This window comes from Hakea prostrata, chromosome 9, assembly GCF_041222555.1.
Source record: "Hakea prostrata isolate BN-2017 chromosome 9, UWA_Hpros_2, whole genome shotgun sequence".
Classification (NCBI taxonomy): domain Eukaryota; kingdom Viridiplantae; phylum Streptophyta; class Magnoliopsida; order Proteales; family Proteaceae; genus Hakea; species Hakea prostrata.
Genome location: NC_142608.1, coordinates 4,885,079 through 4,901,459, shown reverse-complemented (window position 1 = coordinate 4,901,459; position 16,381 = coordinate 4,885,079). Strand labels below are relative to the sequence as shown.

At 36.3% G+C, this 16,381-nt stretch overlaps 1 protein-coding gene across 1 annotated transcript; it reads right to left on the bottom strand.

The window, feature by feature from the left end:
* Nucleotides 1-5,563: 5,563 nt before the first annotated feature.
* Nucleotides 5,564-14,650, bottom strand: LOC149004195 (Pollen Ole e 1 allergen and extensin family protein). The gene is made up of 2 exons (XM_089168613.1): nucleotides 14,355-14,650; nucleotides 5,564-6,125 (listed from the first exon to the last, which is right to left on the bottom strand). Exons 1-2 carry the CDS (start codon nucleotides 14,503-14,505, stop codon nucleotides 5,842-5,844), a joined length of 435 nt encoding a protein of 144 aa, XP_089024739.1. The 5' UTR covers nucleotides 14,506-14,650; the 3' UTR covers nucleotides 5,564-5,841.
* Between the last annotated feature and the right edge of the window lie 1,731 nt (nucleotides 14,651-16,381).

Here is a 16,381-nt window from a genome sequence, read left to right as displayed (position 1 = left end):
GCAAAAATAAGTGTAAGCACGAATTTAATTAATGCAAACACAGCACAGATAGGAGAGGTTTTTTTTAATCCAATTTTGCCCTTGTGGTTTGTCTGGATATACAGGTCTACCACTATCTTTCTTGAAAGTGGTGGACTTCCAAAACTTCTTCACGTTTTAAGTCTCGTTGAAATAAATAAAATTAAAATTTTAAAAAAAAAAGTCTTGTTGAAAGCTCAAACCCTCAACGCGCGCTGGAGGTTGGGCTGACGTCATTTGAAATGTTTTGAGTGGGTGCGTGAAGTGAAGGGATTTTTTTCAGGGAAAAGAAATTGTAGGTGTAGGGGATTGCCACGCTGCCCACGATGCTTTCATTAGGGGTGTTTTGGTCAATTCATCGAATTGTGCTCATCTTTGTGTGATCATGAACTTTGGAGAATCTCATGAATTTGAAAAAGGATAAATTAAATAAATTTGGGTATATTTATTGTTTTTCCCTAAAAGAATTGGCAATACAATCAATCATGACTAGAACAATTTTTTTTTGCAAAATTCATTTATTTAGACACAAGGACTGAGGACACTGAGCAATTTTTCTTGAGCTTGAGCTAGGTAGTGGAATGCGGTCAAACGGTTGAATTTGCAATCAACTACGCCTTCATGGCTAGCCACAATTTGTGACAAGATTGTGATTTCTTGAAATAAATAGAAAACTACACTGATCAAAATATCGACTAAGCTATTGCATGACTTGAAAAATTAATTGTGTTATTGCAATGTACTACACTAATCAAAATATCGACTACGATATTGCATGACTTGAAAAATTAATTGTGCTATTGCAATGTATTAAATTTTGGTTCAATTTGGAAAACAACATGCTTACGAATTCAAAACACTTAGTAGAACTTACATATCGTTTTTAAAAATAAAAAAATTTTGCCTAGTTATTCCAGAACATGAATGTTCATGTTCAAAAAAAAAAAGAGCCTAGATATGTTCATTTTCTTTTTAAAATATTTAGGCAAATGTCACAAAGTTTTACTAGGAAAAATAGAACATTCTTCTCACTATTATTTTCTTCTTTAAGATTGATCTAATGAGAAAATTCATCTGAAGAAAACTTCTACAAAACATATCTGTTTGTTCTGATGGAGAAGGTCATGTGAAACCATCCCACCCTTATCCTTCCTTGTAGATCTCCTCCACTTTGTTCTTCCGCTTTTACCCTTACTCAAAAATAAAATTTACATTTTTTGTCCTATATATATATATATACTTTTTTTTTTTTTTTTTTTGAGAAAAGGGAGACTTATATTGAATATAAGGGGGTGTTACATTTTGTAGAAACGCCGACCTTATCTCTTTTCATGAATGAAGAGAACAAGACAGTCAGGAAGTATGCTAGGGTCAAAAACAATTATTTGCTCAACATTAAGAAGCTCTGCAAGAAAATCAACACACTTATTAGTCTCCTTAATTCCATGACAAATTACACAATTACTGAAAGAACCTTTCAAATCAAGAATGTCTTCAAGGATGTCAAAGGGTGGACTAATGAGTTTGATAGGTTCCCAAAATAGAGTTAACGATCACCAACAAATCTAACTGAATGATGACATTGGGTAATCCCCTTTAAGAAGCAAAAAACAAATCAGTCTTAATGGCAATCATTTCAGCCTGAAAAATAGATATGTTATTCATTCCACTAGCAACAACAAATACAACATTACCATTAGAGTCTCTCCCTATTGTATCAAAACCACCAAAATCTCCGCATAGGGATCCGTCACAATTAATAAGAACAACTCTAGATTGTGGGGTTGTCAAAAGTAAACGATCTCCCAACTGAGTGTAAAACCAGGAAGCAAAGAAACTTTGATGATGAAGTGATTCAACAACAGATGTTTTGATATTAACCCAATTGATAAATATTTCTAGGCCATATTTATCAAACACACAATTTCAAACAAAAAAAAAAAAGTCTCATATTAAAAAAATATGTAAAAACAATTTTATACCAAAGCTAATCTTTTAGAGCGAAAAAAATTATCAAAAGTAGAAACTTTTAGGTTAAAAAAATATATTCCTAACAATAATGAGGTGCTACTCGGTCCACAAATTTTATTTTTAAAATTGAAATTATTTGGCGACTTTTTTTTCTTTAGGAGTAAACTTTGACGACTTACTAATCATGTAAATAGGACAGAAAATTGTGGTTTAAATTGATGTGATATAGTTGCTGAGTTGCCTAAGGTGTTGTTTCACTCTTTCTTTATTTATTTGAAAGCTGAGGTGTTTCACTTTAGCTAGACCTTAGTCCTTAAGTCCAATAGTGTCGTTTTATTCTTAACTACCCTTACAAAGATAAGAAGCCGGGAATGATCAAATCTCTACCGTCTTCCATAAATAAAGCTTGTCGACAAATCCCAACTTGCCGATCCTCTTGATAACTTAGAATTTTGTGGCAGAAAGTGACTTATAATTATAAAGAGGAGACTGTGATGTTTAAGCGAATATACCTCACATATCCTTTTTTTTTTTAATTTTTTATTTTATTTAAATATACCTCACATATCGAAAATGCTTGTCATTTGGGTTTCTTGTTCTTCACCCATTGGTCCCATTCTTCAAATAAAACCATATGGATGGCATATCTCTCCACATTATTGATATGGGAAATGATCTACTTCAATTATTTTACTTAATGTCCTCTTGATTTTGGTCGACCGAGTAGAAATTAGAGGAAATAAAAAATGGGGAAAGGGTGGACTTGGGTTTTTAGTGAGAGAATGTGAAGTGAAATCTTCAACTTGCATGGTCCATCCCATCTCACTTCTCTTCGGTCTTGGAAGGTGAGATCCTTGTACTCCGAGAAATGTTGTTTTATTGTTTAGCGAATGGCATCGATTATGTGCAAGCGAAAACGGACAATCAACAATTAGTGAAGTTGATTAAAAGCTATAGCATAGGTTCTCCATCTTTGATGAAGCCCTTAATTGAAGATATCTATACCTTAGTTGAAAATTTTATAGATTTTCACATTTCTTATGTTCCTAGGAAAGCTAATGCAATAGCTGACATCCTAACCTAGAAGGCCTTTTCAATTGAGAGCCCAAAAGACTGGTCAAATTCCAATGAGTGTTTATTAGAGCTTTGCTCGGCCACTTTCTAATTCCTATGCTCCTTATGAATGAACTACGCGGTTACCCCAAAAAAAATTAGAAGCTAGGATTCTCTACCTAGAAGATTGTTTTTTCACCGAAAGAGAACCAATATTTAGTTGAGTTCGAATCACCTTCTTGTTAGGGGAGCACAATATTTCTCTACCATACATTTAGTGTGGGGCCTATGTGAGACTCACTGAAGGACCTCATCGCTGAATTATTTTATTAGTACTTAGGTAAAAATTTCACCTCAAATTTGTGGTAAAAAAAACATCAACAAAACAATACATGCTTTTTATACTATTATCTTGTCATCATTCAAATGTAAACAACCTTTTTAAATATATTATAGAAAAATATGAGCACAGCACAGTCTTACTGTTGTTAAAAAGTAGGAGAAGGTGCGATTAGGTTCAAGACATCATGGCGGCAGCTCATGTCCCAAATAACCTTTTTAATATTCCCAGTGGTCGGTTTGGCTGTTTGGGTTGTGGACTTTCCCCTCAGACGTTACCAACACAATTCTGAAACCCTGGCATTTGGTGGGGTCTACGTTTGTAATTTTAGAGTTGGAAGTTTGGGGTCAGCTGTGTTCAAAATCAACTCAACATGAGAAATAATCCAAATGTCAGCTGAGGGCCATAATGGAAGTAGTTGCATTGACCGTTAGGTGAAAACGTGAATCAACAACAAGAAATCTAGCAAATTAGAACAGAGAGCTTAACTATATTTTGAATCTTTGCCCGCGTAATTCTCTCAGAATTTCTCTAAGAAAAACAAAAACAAAAGGAACACACATTTAACATGATTTAAGCATCAATAAAGTGTCACACATCCATAAACAAAGAAGAATTTTATTTTATTATTATAATTTTTTTTGTAATCAAGCTTTCATTAAGAAACATGGGCAAGATTGAAATCTGAACAAAGACTCAGAATCCAATCAGAGGAACATGACCAATAACTTGGACCCTGAACCAAGTAGGCATTCCTAGCTAGGTGATCCGCAACACAGTTGGATCTCCTAGAAATATAACTGGACCTAAAGCCCAAGAACTTACCTCTGATGAATTTGATATCTTCTATTACAGGTAAAATAAATGTGGGGGGGGGGGGGGGTAGGGTAGACTCGGATAAATAACTCGTAAGTAGCTAGGAATCTGTTTCTACCTCCACGAACTCAAAGCCATTCGCAATAGCCTCTAGCATCCCTGCACACATTGCCTCGACTTCCCCTTCAATTACCGATGATACCACAAGTGATTTTCCTTCCCAGTTTCTAATGATGATCCCTATACCTCATTTTCTTGTTTTTTGTTGCCAAGATGCATCTGTGTTCACCTTGATGAAAGGGTGATTTGGTGCTTTCCATTCCAACCTTTCCTCCATTTCGGTTCTAGCTTCGTCCGTAGGATTTTGATTTTCCTTTTTGTTTGCTAACCAAAATTCAGAGTGAGCTTTTAGTGCCAGGTGCATCACCTCAGTTGGTGTCATCAGATTTTCTCCAACTGCCCTTGAATTCCGAGCTTTCCACAAGGACCAAAGGATAAAGGATATCATACTCTTCACCTTTTCACCATCCTTCTTCTCTATGGTTTGTATATCTGACCAAGTCTTCATCCAATCGACCATGATATAAAATTCCTTATGCGATTCTCCAAGTAAGTGGCCTCCCAAACCACACTGCTTTAGCAAATTCACAATGGAAGAGAGCATGCGTGATAGTTTCCTCCTCCTTTCCGCAAGCCTCGCATAGCTAGTCTACTTTCATGCATCTCTTATTTAGCTCCATTGAAGTGGCCAAACTATCATTACATGCTCTCAACAAGAAGTACAAAGAAGAAGAAAAGAACGAAGATTTCTCAACCAATTGCTAGAACTGTCACAAGAACTCTAAGGCAAAAATCTCAAATCTCATAATGACTTCGTAGGCGAACATAAAATGTCATGTATATATATACTTTAATCACGTAAATGGTTCGCCACCCCTACTCCTGGGCGCTTCCATCATATATCTCCCAAATCGGGTGACTCGGGTCGTCCATAAAAAAATGTCGATGCGAATCCCTCTTTAAAGTCGGTACAAGAATTCAAGTCAAACGACATAACAAAGACTTTAAATAATAGAACATGCATAATATGATTAGATAGAATTAACCCACATGGACTTTTTGAATAGTGTTGCAAATTAGCCATTGGCTTAAAGGCAACCTAACCTTCAATGAGATATTATTAATCATCTAAGGGCAGGTATCTTCTCATTAAAATATTTTTAAGAGCTTTAATGCCAAAACCAATTTAGTCAAAAACACATCAGGAGTGCGTCACCATACTTGGATTTTTATTATTTGTTTTCTGATGTTCAATGGAAAGCAATCTCAGCACTACTTAATAGTTCCGCACACGATCACAAAACAAATCAACTGAAGTTGGGTAATTTTCTTTCTTAAGGTTGTAAATGTACAGCTAAAATGAGAAGTAACATCTTAGATTCGATCAATCTAATCAGTGAGTTCAGATCCACGAGGTAAGCAAGAGTGTCTGAACATGGGAATATTACTAAACATAAACAAAGTAATATGAACACTGCATTACAAGTTGCACATCCAGGAATCTGAAATACATGCATATTGTTCAGTTTGCTTACAAACACAGATTAATATTGTATTATAAAGTGATATATGAAGTATAATATTCAGATGCAGTACATGGGAACATTGACAGGCCGATATAGAAATGGCTTGATTGCATGAGAATAACCTGATGGATGATTGTAATCAAACTTGACCCCAGAATTGGCATCTGAGAGTTGGTTACAATGCTCATGGATGCTACTCATTGGCCTAGCCAAGCATGAATCCCACCGATCACTTTCTGGCATAGTCTCAGCCACTGTGTACTTGCCCTTTGAATTGGTGAATGCTTGATAATTGAGCACCTCCCCAGATTTTGTAATGCAAAGAACAGCTACCTCTGCACCTGCAACAAGCAAGCAAATCTAAGAAACCAGTTACCAAACTAAAGCAATTTTTTGGCTTTCACAGAAATATTACTTTATGATGGTTAGGTATACATCATAGGGGCACTTGAGAGTATCATTTTTCAAAACTTCTTTGTCTTATTTCATCATTGAAACATACAACACCAGTGTCCTAGCTTTTCTTCCCCCCCCCCCCCCCCCCCCAAAAAAAAAAAGCTGTTTGGGATCACCCAAGAACAGCAACAATACCACACCAAGTACTGATTCCTGGAAGTACTTCTAACAAAAAGTTAAAAGTGCAGCACCTGAGTAAGGACCTCTTTTTATGTGAAAGAAAGGTGAGAGTTTCACTTAAAACAGGGAAGAAGCCAGGCTATCCTTCCTCACCAATATATTTCCTAGCACATTTCAGAAGACACTACCTTGTTATAATTAAATAAAAAGGCTAATTACTCTGAGCTCTTGCCTTCATTAAAACCATTAAGAAAAAATAATTGCCACAAAATTGTCCAAATAATGACCATGTATGCCATTGTCCAAGAGGGCCATGAACAAGTAAAAGTTCTTTCATACTAATTTGAAATGACATATAGGATAAATTACACAGAGACCACCTAAGGTTTGCCTTAAGTATAGTGTGACCCCCTGTATTTGTACAATATACACCTAGACCACCTGAGTTTTGGGTACTTGTTATACTTGGCCCCCTCCACCAGAGTATTCCAGTTAATTGTTGACATATTCACCATTGATGCTTTAAATGATAAATGAACCCATAGGGCAGCCTATATCTCAAACAGGAATGCTCTAATGAATTGGGTAAAAGGAGGTGTTCCCAAGAATGAAGCGAGTGTAACAAGTTCCCTAAACTCAGGGCATCTAGGTATGTACTTAAGAAAAACAAGGGGCTGCACTGTATTTAAGGCAAAGCTCAGCGGCTCTACATGCAATTTACCCTAATATGTATTTTCAAAAATAAACTCCATTATAATTAGGAAATTCTTTATTGGATGACTGGTTGTTTAATTTATCAGAATGAAGCTTTTGGCCAACCCTGGCCTCAAACAGAATAGACAAGTCCAATATATAAGAACATCATCTCAAAAAATGTTGCTAAGCGAAACACAAACAGATCAACTGAGAAGGTAGTCACGAGAGACTCCTTTTCCTTATTTAAGACACTTACCAGTATCCAAATAAACCCTCAAATCACTTGGAAATCAGACCTAATGTTCTTCACACGGTCTGAAAATTACACAAGACATAAGAACTGGTCCCAAGATATATAAAGTTTTATAATATGACATTTTTTCCTAACAATATCTTAAGGTAAAGATGCTATCATCCTTTCTAGTTCTGTTTCTGTTTGAAAGAACGATTTTGGATCTGAAAGAGCATTCTTCTTTCAATGGTGTGTGTGACAATCTGGATCCATTGCCCTGTCTGCAAAAAACCAAACTATTCCTTGGAAGTTGTTTAAAGCCAATTTCCAAGCCACCGTATGCATTACAGTCTACTGATCTCTACATTGTAGGACCAAGCATTAAGCAAGGATTCAAGATAAAGGAAATGATGATGGATGTAAGGGGTACTGGAGAGAAGCACACAATTTGAACCTCAAGTTGATATTGATAATCAACAAAATAACCAAATGTTCCAAGAAGGGCAATGTACAAAATGGAGAACCACAATACACGACCAGTGATGGTGTGTCAGCGGTGGGGTTTAATCGAGATGGTTGCATCAACACCCTTGGAGATATGTAAGCTAACGGCATAGCCTAGATAGATGCAGATGAAATAGTTGATCAGAATTTCATGATTATGATTAAATTCATTCTTTGATGGGTGGAACAAGCAAATTTGGGTAGGCAAATTGGGGAGATTTTACCTGTTTCTGACACAGGTGAGCTACTTTGGACTGACCCAAACTTGTTTGGTAATCCAGATGGAGATGAACCATGCCCAAATCCAGGATTTAGTCTAGTAGGTGATATATCTTGTCAGCTTTTTTTTTAATTACATTATTTACTTTGCTAGATAAGGTTGAGATACTTTTAATCTTTCTGGTTTTAGATTCTTATTAGGATTATGGATGGTTTCAGTTTTACTGCAGGAGTCATCAATTGTTTTCTTTCAATACCAGATTGTAATCCAACAACACTTGGACTCGAAGAATGGAATAGTGAAGTGCGCAAGTGCCTGTGTGACCACAATGACCGAGCCATTGTCTCAACCCCCCCCCCCGGGTCTAATGCAATTTGCCTTCTACCCTACAACTCTGATCTCCCTATCTCAGGACTCCCACTTCTACCAGCCCTCCACCAATTTTTCACTTCCCAAATTTGCAATCATCATGACTAGAGGCTTAGATGGTCCACCAGAAGACCCTTCCTGTGGATCCCAAGCATTGGGTGACAAACCAATCTCCACCATGTAGCATTAAAAGAAGGTTGGGGTAAAAAGTGTCTTCATCATGGACCTCCCAGGTCCAAAAGACTCGAATTGGGGACCACTTTGGATTGGAGATCAGGAATAAAAGTAACGTCAACCAGATAGCATTAATGAATGCAAAAAACCAAAAACTAACATATGATACAGACAAGCCAATGCATTGGATTTCACCATAGAAAAAACATGATGGTACAATATTATCTATAACACCCATACCCCAAAATCCCAGTCAAATTTGAACTTTTTATTTTTAGCTAATGAACCAACTCGAACCGGTGAACCTCAAGTTGACACCACTGAATCAACGAGTGAACCACCGGATACCTTGGATGGGAAAGTCATTCCGAAGAGGAACTATTTCATTAGTTAAAAACTCAAATTTTAATTTTCGCATGTTAAATCCAATAAATAAAAATAATGATTCCAGGGCCAATACCGACAATGATGCACTGGCCTAGAACACAAAATGGTACCGACTTATTGAATTACCCAAGGCAAGTATACAATAATTGTGCAAAAAAGCATAATAAAGATAACCCCAAATTCATATTTTGGCTAAACCCTAGTAATTTGTAATGCTCCTAGATTCCATACCCACTTGAATTAGGCTAAACCAAAAAAGGAAAAATGATGAGTACAATTTTATAAACTCGAAGGTACCAATAAATAGACTCAGGGATGGGTCCCACGTAAGAACCAAGTAGGACCATAAGCCAATATGTATATATATTAAATTATATAAATATAAACCTGAGCGTGCATAAGAGTAGATAATGAAATAGATTAAGTAATAAAAATTCATATTTGAAGCAATATGGTGAAATGATGACGGTGGGGTGGGGGAAAGGAGGTGAGACACATCCCCACCTTCCACGTATGTGGATAAGCGGAGGTGGAAGAAGGCAAAAAGCAAAGCACTAAATTAATAGGGTGATGACACTTCAAACTAAGTTAATGGGATAATGACACCTATCTAAGCAAGGAAATAATAGTAAAACCCATAAAAATCATTATAAGTGATAATCTCACAAAGTACCATCGGCTTACACTACAACTATAAATAGGGGAAGGCCGAAGGCAACCTTCCATCTTAGGTATGATGCTGAAGCATCCTCTCTCTAGTCCTAATTTGAGTTTCTCTACCTTGAAATTATGAAAATATGCTGCTAAACTAGTTATGCATATAGAGTAGATGCTAAACTAGTTAGTCAAGGAAATATTAATTAATAAAATTGATCATAAACAAAACACTAGATCTATAAGAAAACAAGAGCTATGCCTGCTGAAATCACCTACAGAAGGAAATCCCAAATCTCAGATTAAGAACCTTAAATTACTAGAAGTGTAGAACCGTTCACAAACACACAGAACCTACACTCTTAGATGTTCTAACATATTCAGCTTAATTAATCTCACCACACTAAACCAAGTAGGTTTTGAATCTAGGAATTAGTTATGAGTGACAATTCTTTTTCTTTCGTTTCTTTCTAGGTTTACAGAATGTGTGACTTGCCTAGCCACTTTCAATAGGATGATCAGGGAGGAAAGGGACAAGAGAAGAAACTAGGAGAAGATGTAGCAAGGCAGGAATGCCCAGGTAGTTCTGCGCGGGGGGGGGGGGGGAGAAGAAAGACAGCAAACACCCCAAATTAGAGCAAACATGAATCTGTTATGAGCAAGAAAAAAAGAAGAGGAGAAAATTTCACCAAAGAAGCTACTATATTCACGACATGGAATGGAAGCATCGGTAAGAGAGGTAAATTGAAAGCACAAATGGAGTTTTAGGTTAATGATAATATAATTTGAGGATTAAACAAAGAAAGAAATGAAATAAAGAAAGAAGCAATGCTGAGAGCCACAATAAGGTTTGATAACCCATTTCCACCAATGCAAATAAGATAGATTACAAATTTCTATACATAATAGCACAATCCAAATGGAACATTGTCAAATAGAAACAAAAACATACAAATCATAGCATAGAAACAATTGAAAGTGGATAGGCAAGTCAAACATTGCTGTAAACCCAGAAAGAAACTAGAGAAAAAAAAATTGTCACTCAACTAATTTCTAGATTCAAAACCTATTCAATCTAGCATCAGCAGATTAGTTAAGCCGAATATGTCAAAACATCTGTGGGGGTAGGTTATGTGTGTGTGTGTGTGAATGATTCTGCTGAACCATACACTCGGAGTCTACACTCGCAGTAATTTAAGGTTCTTAATCCGGGATTTTGAGACATACTTCTGTAGTTGATTTTAGCAGGCATAGGTATTGTTTTCTTACAGATTCAGTGTTTTGTTTATGATAAGTTTTATAATTCAATAATTCCTTGACTATTATAACATCGCATATATGCCTACTCTATATACATAACTAGTTTGGCAACATAGGTTTTTTGTAATTTATTGGTAGAGAAACTCGAATTAGAACTAGAGAGAGGAAGATTTAGCTTAATCCCTAAGATGAAAGGTTGCCTTGAGCCTTCTCTCCTTCTTATCTCTCCTCCTCTCTTGCGATAAACCTCCAATCTCTCTCCTCTCCCTAAACCCCTATTTATAGTTGCAGGGTAAGCCAATGTTACTCGGTGAGATTATCACTAATAATTATTTTTGTGTTTTAATATTATTTCCTTGCTTAGATGGGTGTCATCATCCTATTAACTCACTTTGAGGTGTCATCACACTATCAACTTAATGTTTTGCATTTTACTAAAGTTGCCTTCTTCCACCTCCACCTATCCCCATATGTGGAAGGTGGGGATGGAAGGTGAGGTGGACCCATCCCTGAGTCCATTTATTGGTACCTTCGGGTTCAAAAAATCATAGTGACCATTTTCTCGTTTTCAGATTAGCCTAATTCCACTAGGTATGGATGTACGAGCGTTACTAGTATTCGGACAATATAAGAATTTAGGGATATTTTTATTATACTTGTTAGGTAGTTCAAGATGTCAATACCCTTTTGTGATTCGGGCCGGTGCATCATTGTCAATATCGCCGAAATCATTATTTTATTATTTTAATATGGTGGCTTTAATACAAGGAAATTAAACTCTAAATTTTTGGACAATTGATCTTATCTCTTTGAAATTAATTTCCCATCTAGGGTATCCAGTGGTTTACCCGCCAATTTGGTGATGTTGACTTGAGGTTCACCGGTTTGATTTGGTTCATTAGCTAAAAATCAAAAGTTCAAATTAGATCGGGATTTCACTAGATAGGAAGTTGGTGTGGGCAAAGATGAGCAAGGGTTACCATCTAATATCCAAAAGAAGGGGAAAATTTTCATAAATTGACTAAAGGTCATTGATTCTCACTATTCATATTCACACCAAGATAACAAAGTGACTTGAGTGTAATATGGACACTTGACGGGACCTTGGGACCCTATCTGTAATAGTTCTTTAACATAAGGAGGCCTTAGGATTAATACATCGTATTTCAATTGAAACGTCATGTGAACTACCCTAGTGATATACTACTTTTGTGCCAATGGAAGGGCAAAGAATAGAACTAGGAAGAGGAAGAGAGGAAGAGAAGAATGCAAGAATCAGCCAGAAGAGAGGCTGTGTTCTATTGCATTTAGGTATACATAATGCAGCCTCATATAGGTCCAAAAAACCACAAGTAAAATACGTAAGAGAGGCAAGGAGAAATCCCAAGGGATCTGAGCTGGTGAGCAATCTCAAGATCCCTTTGGATCTCGGGCATATTCTCTGGCAGTTTGCAAGTCTGAAAACCTCTGGAGAAGACTTAAACTTGCAAAATACCCAGCTGCACAACACATATAACTTTCCAAAAAAAGAGACTAGGTTAAGATAGTGAGCCATGCTCAGTCAACTTTTTGCACTCTTTCAGCTGTCTTTTTGAACTATGAGTTTCTGATCAGTTTAGCTATTTGGTCCCCTCATCAGTAATCGACCATCAATGTGACCAGGCTTTACCAGGAGATTTAGCAACCATACTTGAAGATACCATAAAACATATCAGATTATCTAAATGTATTCAGGTTCCCATGGAAAGTTTCTAAAAGTTATCTTCATGCCAATAGAATGCCCATACCCATTACCTTGCAACCAGATACACACAACACTGTTACATTGGCTGTTTGGCATTCTGATTTTCTGGTTTCAAGTAGATTTCAGTCTGGCCTGAAAATGAAAATTTACCGAAGTACTATTGAAATATAGAGGTGTTGGACTAAAGGCTAGATATCCTGCTTCTCCATCATTCATAACTCCTGCTTGTTTTAATTAATTTTCTACCTTGTTCACCCTACCCCTTCTTGCCTCACAAGTTACAACAACAGCTCACTCTTTAATGACTGCATGGATCCTCACCCTCCAATCATCTCCATTTGATGCCATTCTTGGTACAAAGCCTACTATGCATGTCTTTCCTCATCACTTCTCCAAAAGGTTCTTTGTTCCGTCTATCTGAATCAGGCCACTCTTCAATGGTAGGGCATCCAAAGGCTTCCATTAAATGTGACCATGTCACCTCAAATGCATTTCTCATAGCTTATCATCTATCAGATCTACTCCAAGCCAACACTAATATGATAAATCCTTATTTTATCCATCCCATCCAATTTTGCAACTCATTCATCTCAACATCCGTGCTACATTACGTTTATCTATATGATGCCTCTTCATTGTCCAAAATTGATGGACATGGATCTCCTTAAAATTAAACCCATTAATATTGCCAAATCTTGGAGTCATTCCATTGCTGCCCAATAATGAAAGTATGACATGTGGATATTTGTTGTGCTTGTGAAATTGTGAAATAATATGCAAATAGATGTTTAAAACCTGGAGAGAAATCCCGCTGGACAGGGAGAAAGGGCAGGCTGACTATGTTCTATGTGGTTCAACAATCACCGACATGCTGATCTCATCAAATTGAATGGGGACTAATTCTATTCACTGACAACCAGAAACAAAAATTCTTCTTCACCACTCCACTTTGTCTAATGCTATTACTTCCATTAAATCAACAAATCCTAATTGTCTGATTAGTTCAACCCAAAAACCTTGTTTGGCTTTTCCCCTTGTCGTTTAAATACCTTCAAGTTGTACCATAAAACTCCTTTGTGGTAACTACAAGAACTCCATGTTAAGTCCCTAAAACTTTTCAAACGAGTAGAAAACAAAGAACGGACAAATTACTTCGTTCTCTAATGCTATGTCCAGTCAGCTTGGCTCATAATCAACCTGTGCACATCACAAATCTTTCAGTATTTACTTGGGAGATCAGAAAACTGTCGGATAATTCTAAAGAGAACCAAAACATATGTAGGTGTCAAACACTCAAAATGAATTTTATGCAACGCGTATAGCTACAGTAGCTGTCCAATGAAACGCAACCAAGCACCAACAATCTATAGCACCCAAAACCCACAATACACATGACCTTAAAACTAATTTCTCCATGTATAAACTGCAACCGACGAATAACAATGGATGCATCCACATAAACCCTAAAAGGAGAACACTTCGAAAGGGCAAAAAAAAAAAAAAACAGAACATGGATTTGCCATAACTATAACCATCGTAGAAAATTCAAATATGAATTCAATAAATCCACCAAAATCAATCTCATGCTTATGGACCTACTTTCCAGTTTCAAAACCAACCAGACTACTGACACTCAAAATCAGTTCAAAAAGCCGTAACCAACGGAACAGAACTTCCAAGGCACATCAGAAACCACCATAAACATCCAAAATGGATTCGATTTAACACAAAACTCCAGTGAAACTGAAACCTACCCTCCAAAGCATGGTCTTCAGGTCCGATAGAAGAATCCCCACATACGTCACAGACGACTCTGCCATGGATTTCTCCGGTCCAAGCTCTGACGCTAGATAGCATGATTAAAAGAAGAAAGAGACCCATGATCATACTCCTTTGCATCTCCATTTCCAGGCTAGAGTTTTCCTTCTACTGCTTTTTACGTCTCAAGGCTTGAGGCTTGTGCAGTTGTGTTACTTGAAACAAGTAATGACTTCTTTTTTTTTTGTGGTGCAAAACAAGTAATGACTCAACTCACAAGCGAGGACCAATATGATGTACAATTCTGACGATGGACCATCATTTCCTTTTAAATGTAAATGTGTGAATGTATTGTCACCTCGTATCAAATGGTTCAAACATATTTATAAGTAACATCAAAAAAATTGATTTATATGATTTATAAATGAATTTCAACAACGACGCGATATCTTACCAAAAAAATAAAAAAATAATGACGCGATATTTAGATAAATGTCAAACAATGTAGGATTTTAATTGCCTCACGTTCTAATAAGTTCCAGTTACCTACAGTTCATCATTTAGATCAACGACACGTGTATTATCATAATCTAGTGGTCAATAGTTTTTAATCCTTAACCATAATATTTATTCTTTCTCTCCCTCATTTAACTCAGCATCTTCTTTAAAAACCTAAGTTTCATACTCGTACACAACAATGACAGTTTTGTTTCTTAACTCTTTAGCTTCAATGGTATTGTTTCTTATCTCCTCCAATCTTCTCCTCCCCATAAAACAACTCCAACGAGATTCTTTCTCCCACACTTGAATTCCGTTTCTTCCAACCCACAAATCTCTGATGGAGATTTATTTTCTTTTCTTCTCGGGTAGAAGACGTTTGAGATGGAAATGATGTCTCATTGGTTATCCGCCAAATCTTCAACCGAGTTCATCTTATCATCTTTTATCTAGTTCAAACAATCTATGAAAATAATTGGTTTAGATATTGTATAAGCATTATCAAAAACCTTGAGAGATTGAGCATCCTTTGCGTCTAAGGGACTAGACCAACAAATCTCAATCTCATCAATGGAGTTCCTTGTAGATTTCAACAAACGTTGCAGAGGAAAAACCGGTGCCTTTTTTCCCCTTTCCAATGGTCACAGGGCCGTTGCTGGAGCAGTAGGCCAGTAGCTAATGAGGAAGACAACAAAACTTAAGTTTTGAAATAAAACGATTAGTGAAATGAGGGAGAGACAAAATAAATATTATGGTTAAGGATTAAAAATTATTGACCACTAGATTAGGATAATACACGTGTTGGATCTAATGGTGAATTGTAGGTAACTGGAGCTTGTCAAAAACAGGAGGCGATAAAAATCCCAAACGATGACCAAATAAATATCGTATTCGCTCATGGTGGGCGTCCGCCTATGCCTTTGGATGAGCAGCATATGGCATGTGCAAATATCAAACAATCAAGTGTCGTCCATCCAAAGGCCTGGGCGGATGGATAGCCACCCTCCTTGGGTGGAGGGGATCTAAATTCATCCAACAATTCAAGGTGTATACAATATGTGGGTGCACCATTCCATTTGAAGTTAAAGTATCTTATGTTACAATATATACCTTTAACGGATGTGTATCGTATTCGTATATATAAGTGGTTGCACCATTCTTTTATATACATTTCTTTATTCTTTTTTGAAAAGGCATATATTGAATTGCATCAAAATATAATTAGGTGGTACAATATGATACTCAATGGTAGGATGCAAAACAATGAATCTGTAAAACTACATGATTCATCCACTTATATAAAATTGAAATTGTAACAACGAAATGTTTTTTTTCTATCATGTAAACAAATTCATGTATTGATCTATGATAATTAAAAAAACATTATATTTACTATTCAAAATAGAAAAAGAAAAATCACGTACTAAATTGCACTAAAAAGAATCACGCGCTAAATTATTACTATTATTGTTATTGGATGTATAACTTGCAATGAATTATAAAATACATTAGGATTTTCTTTGAC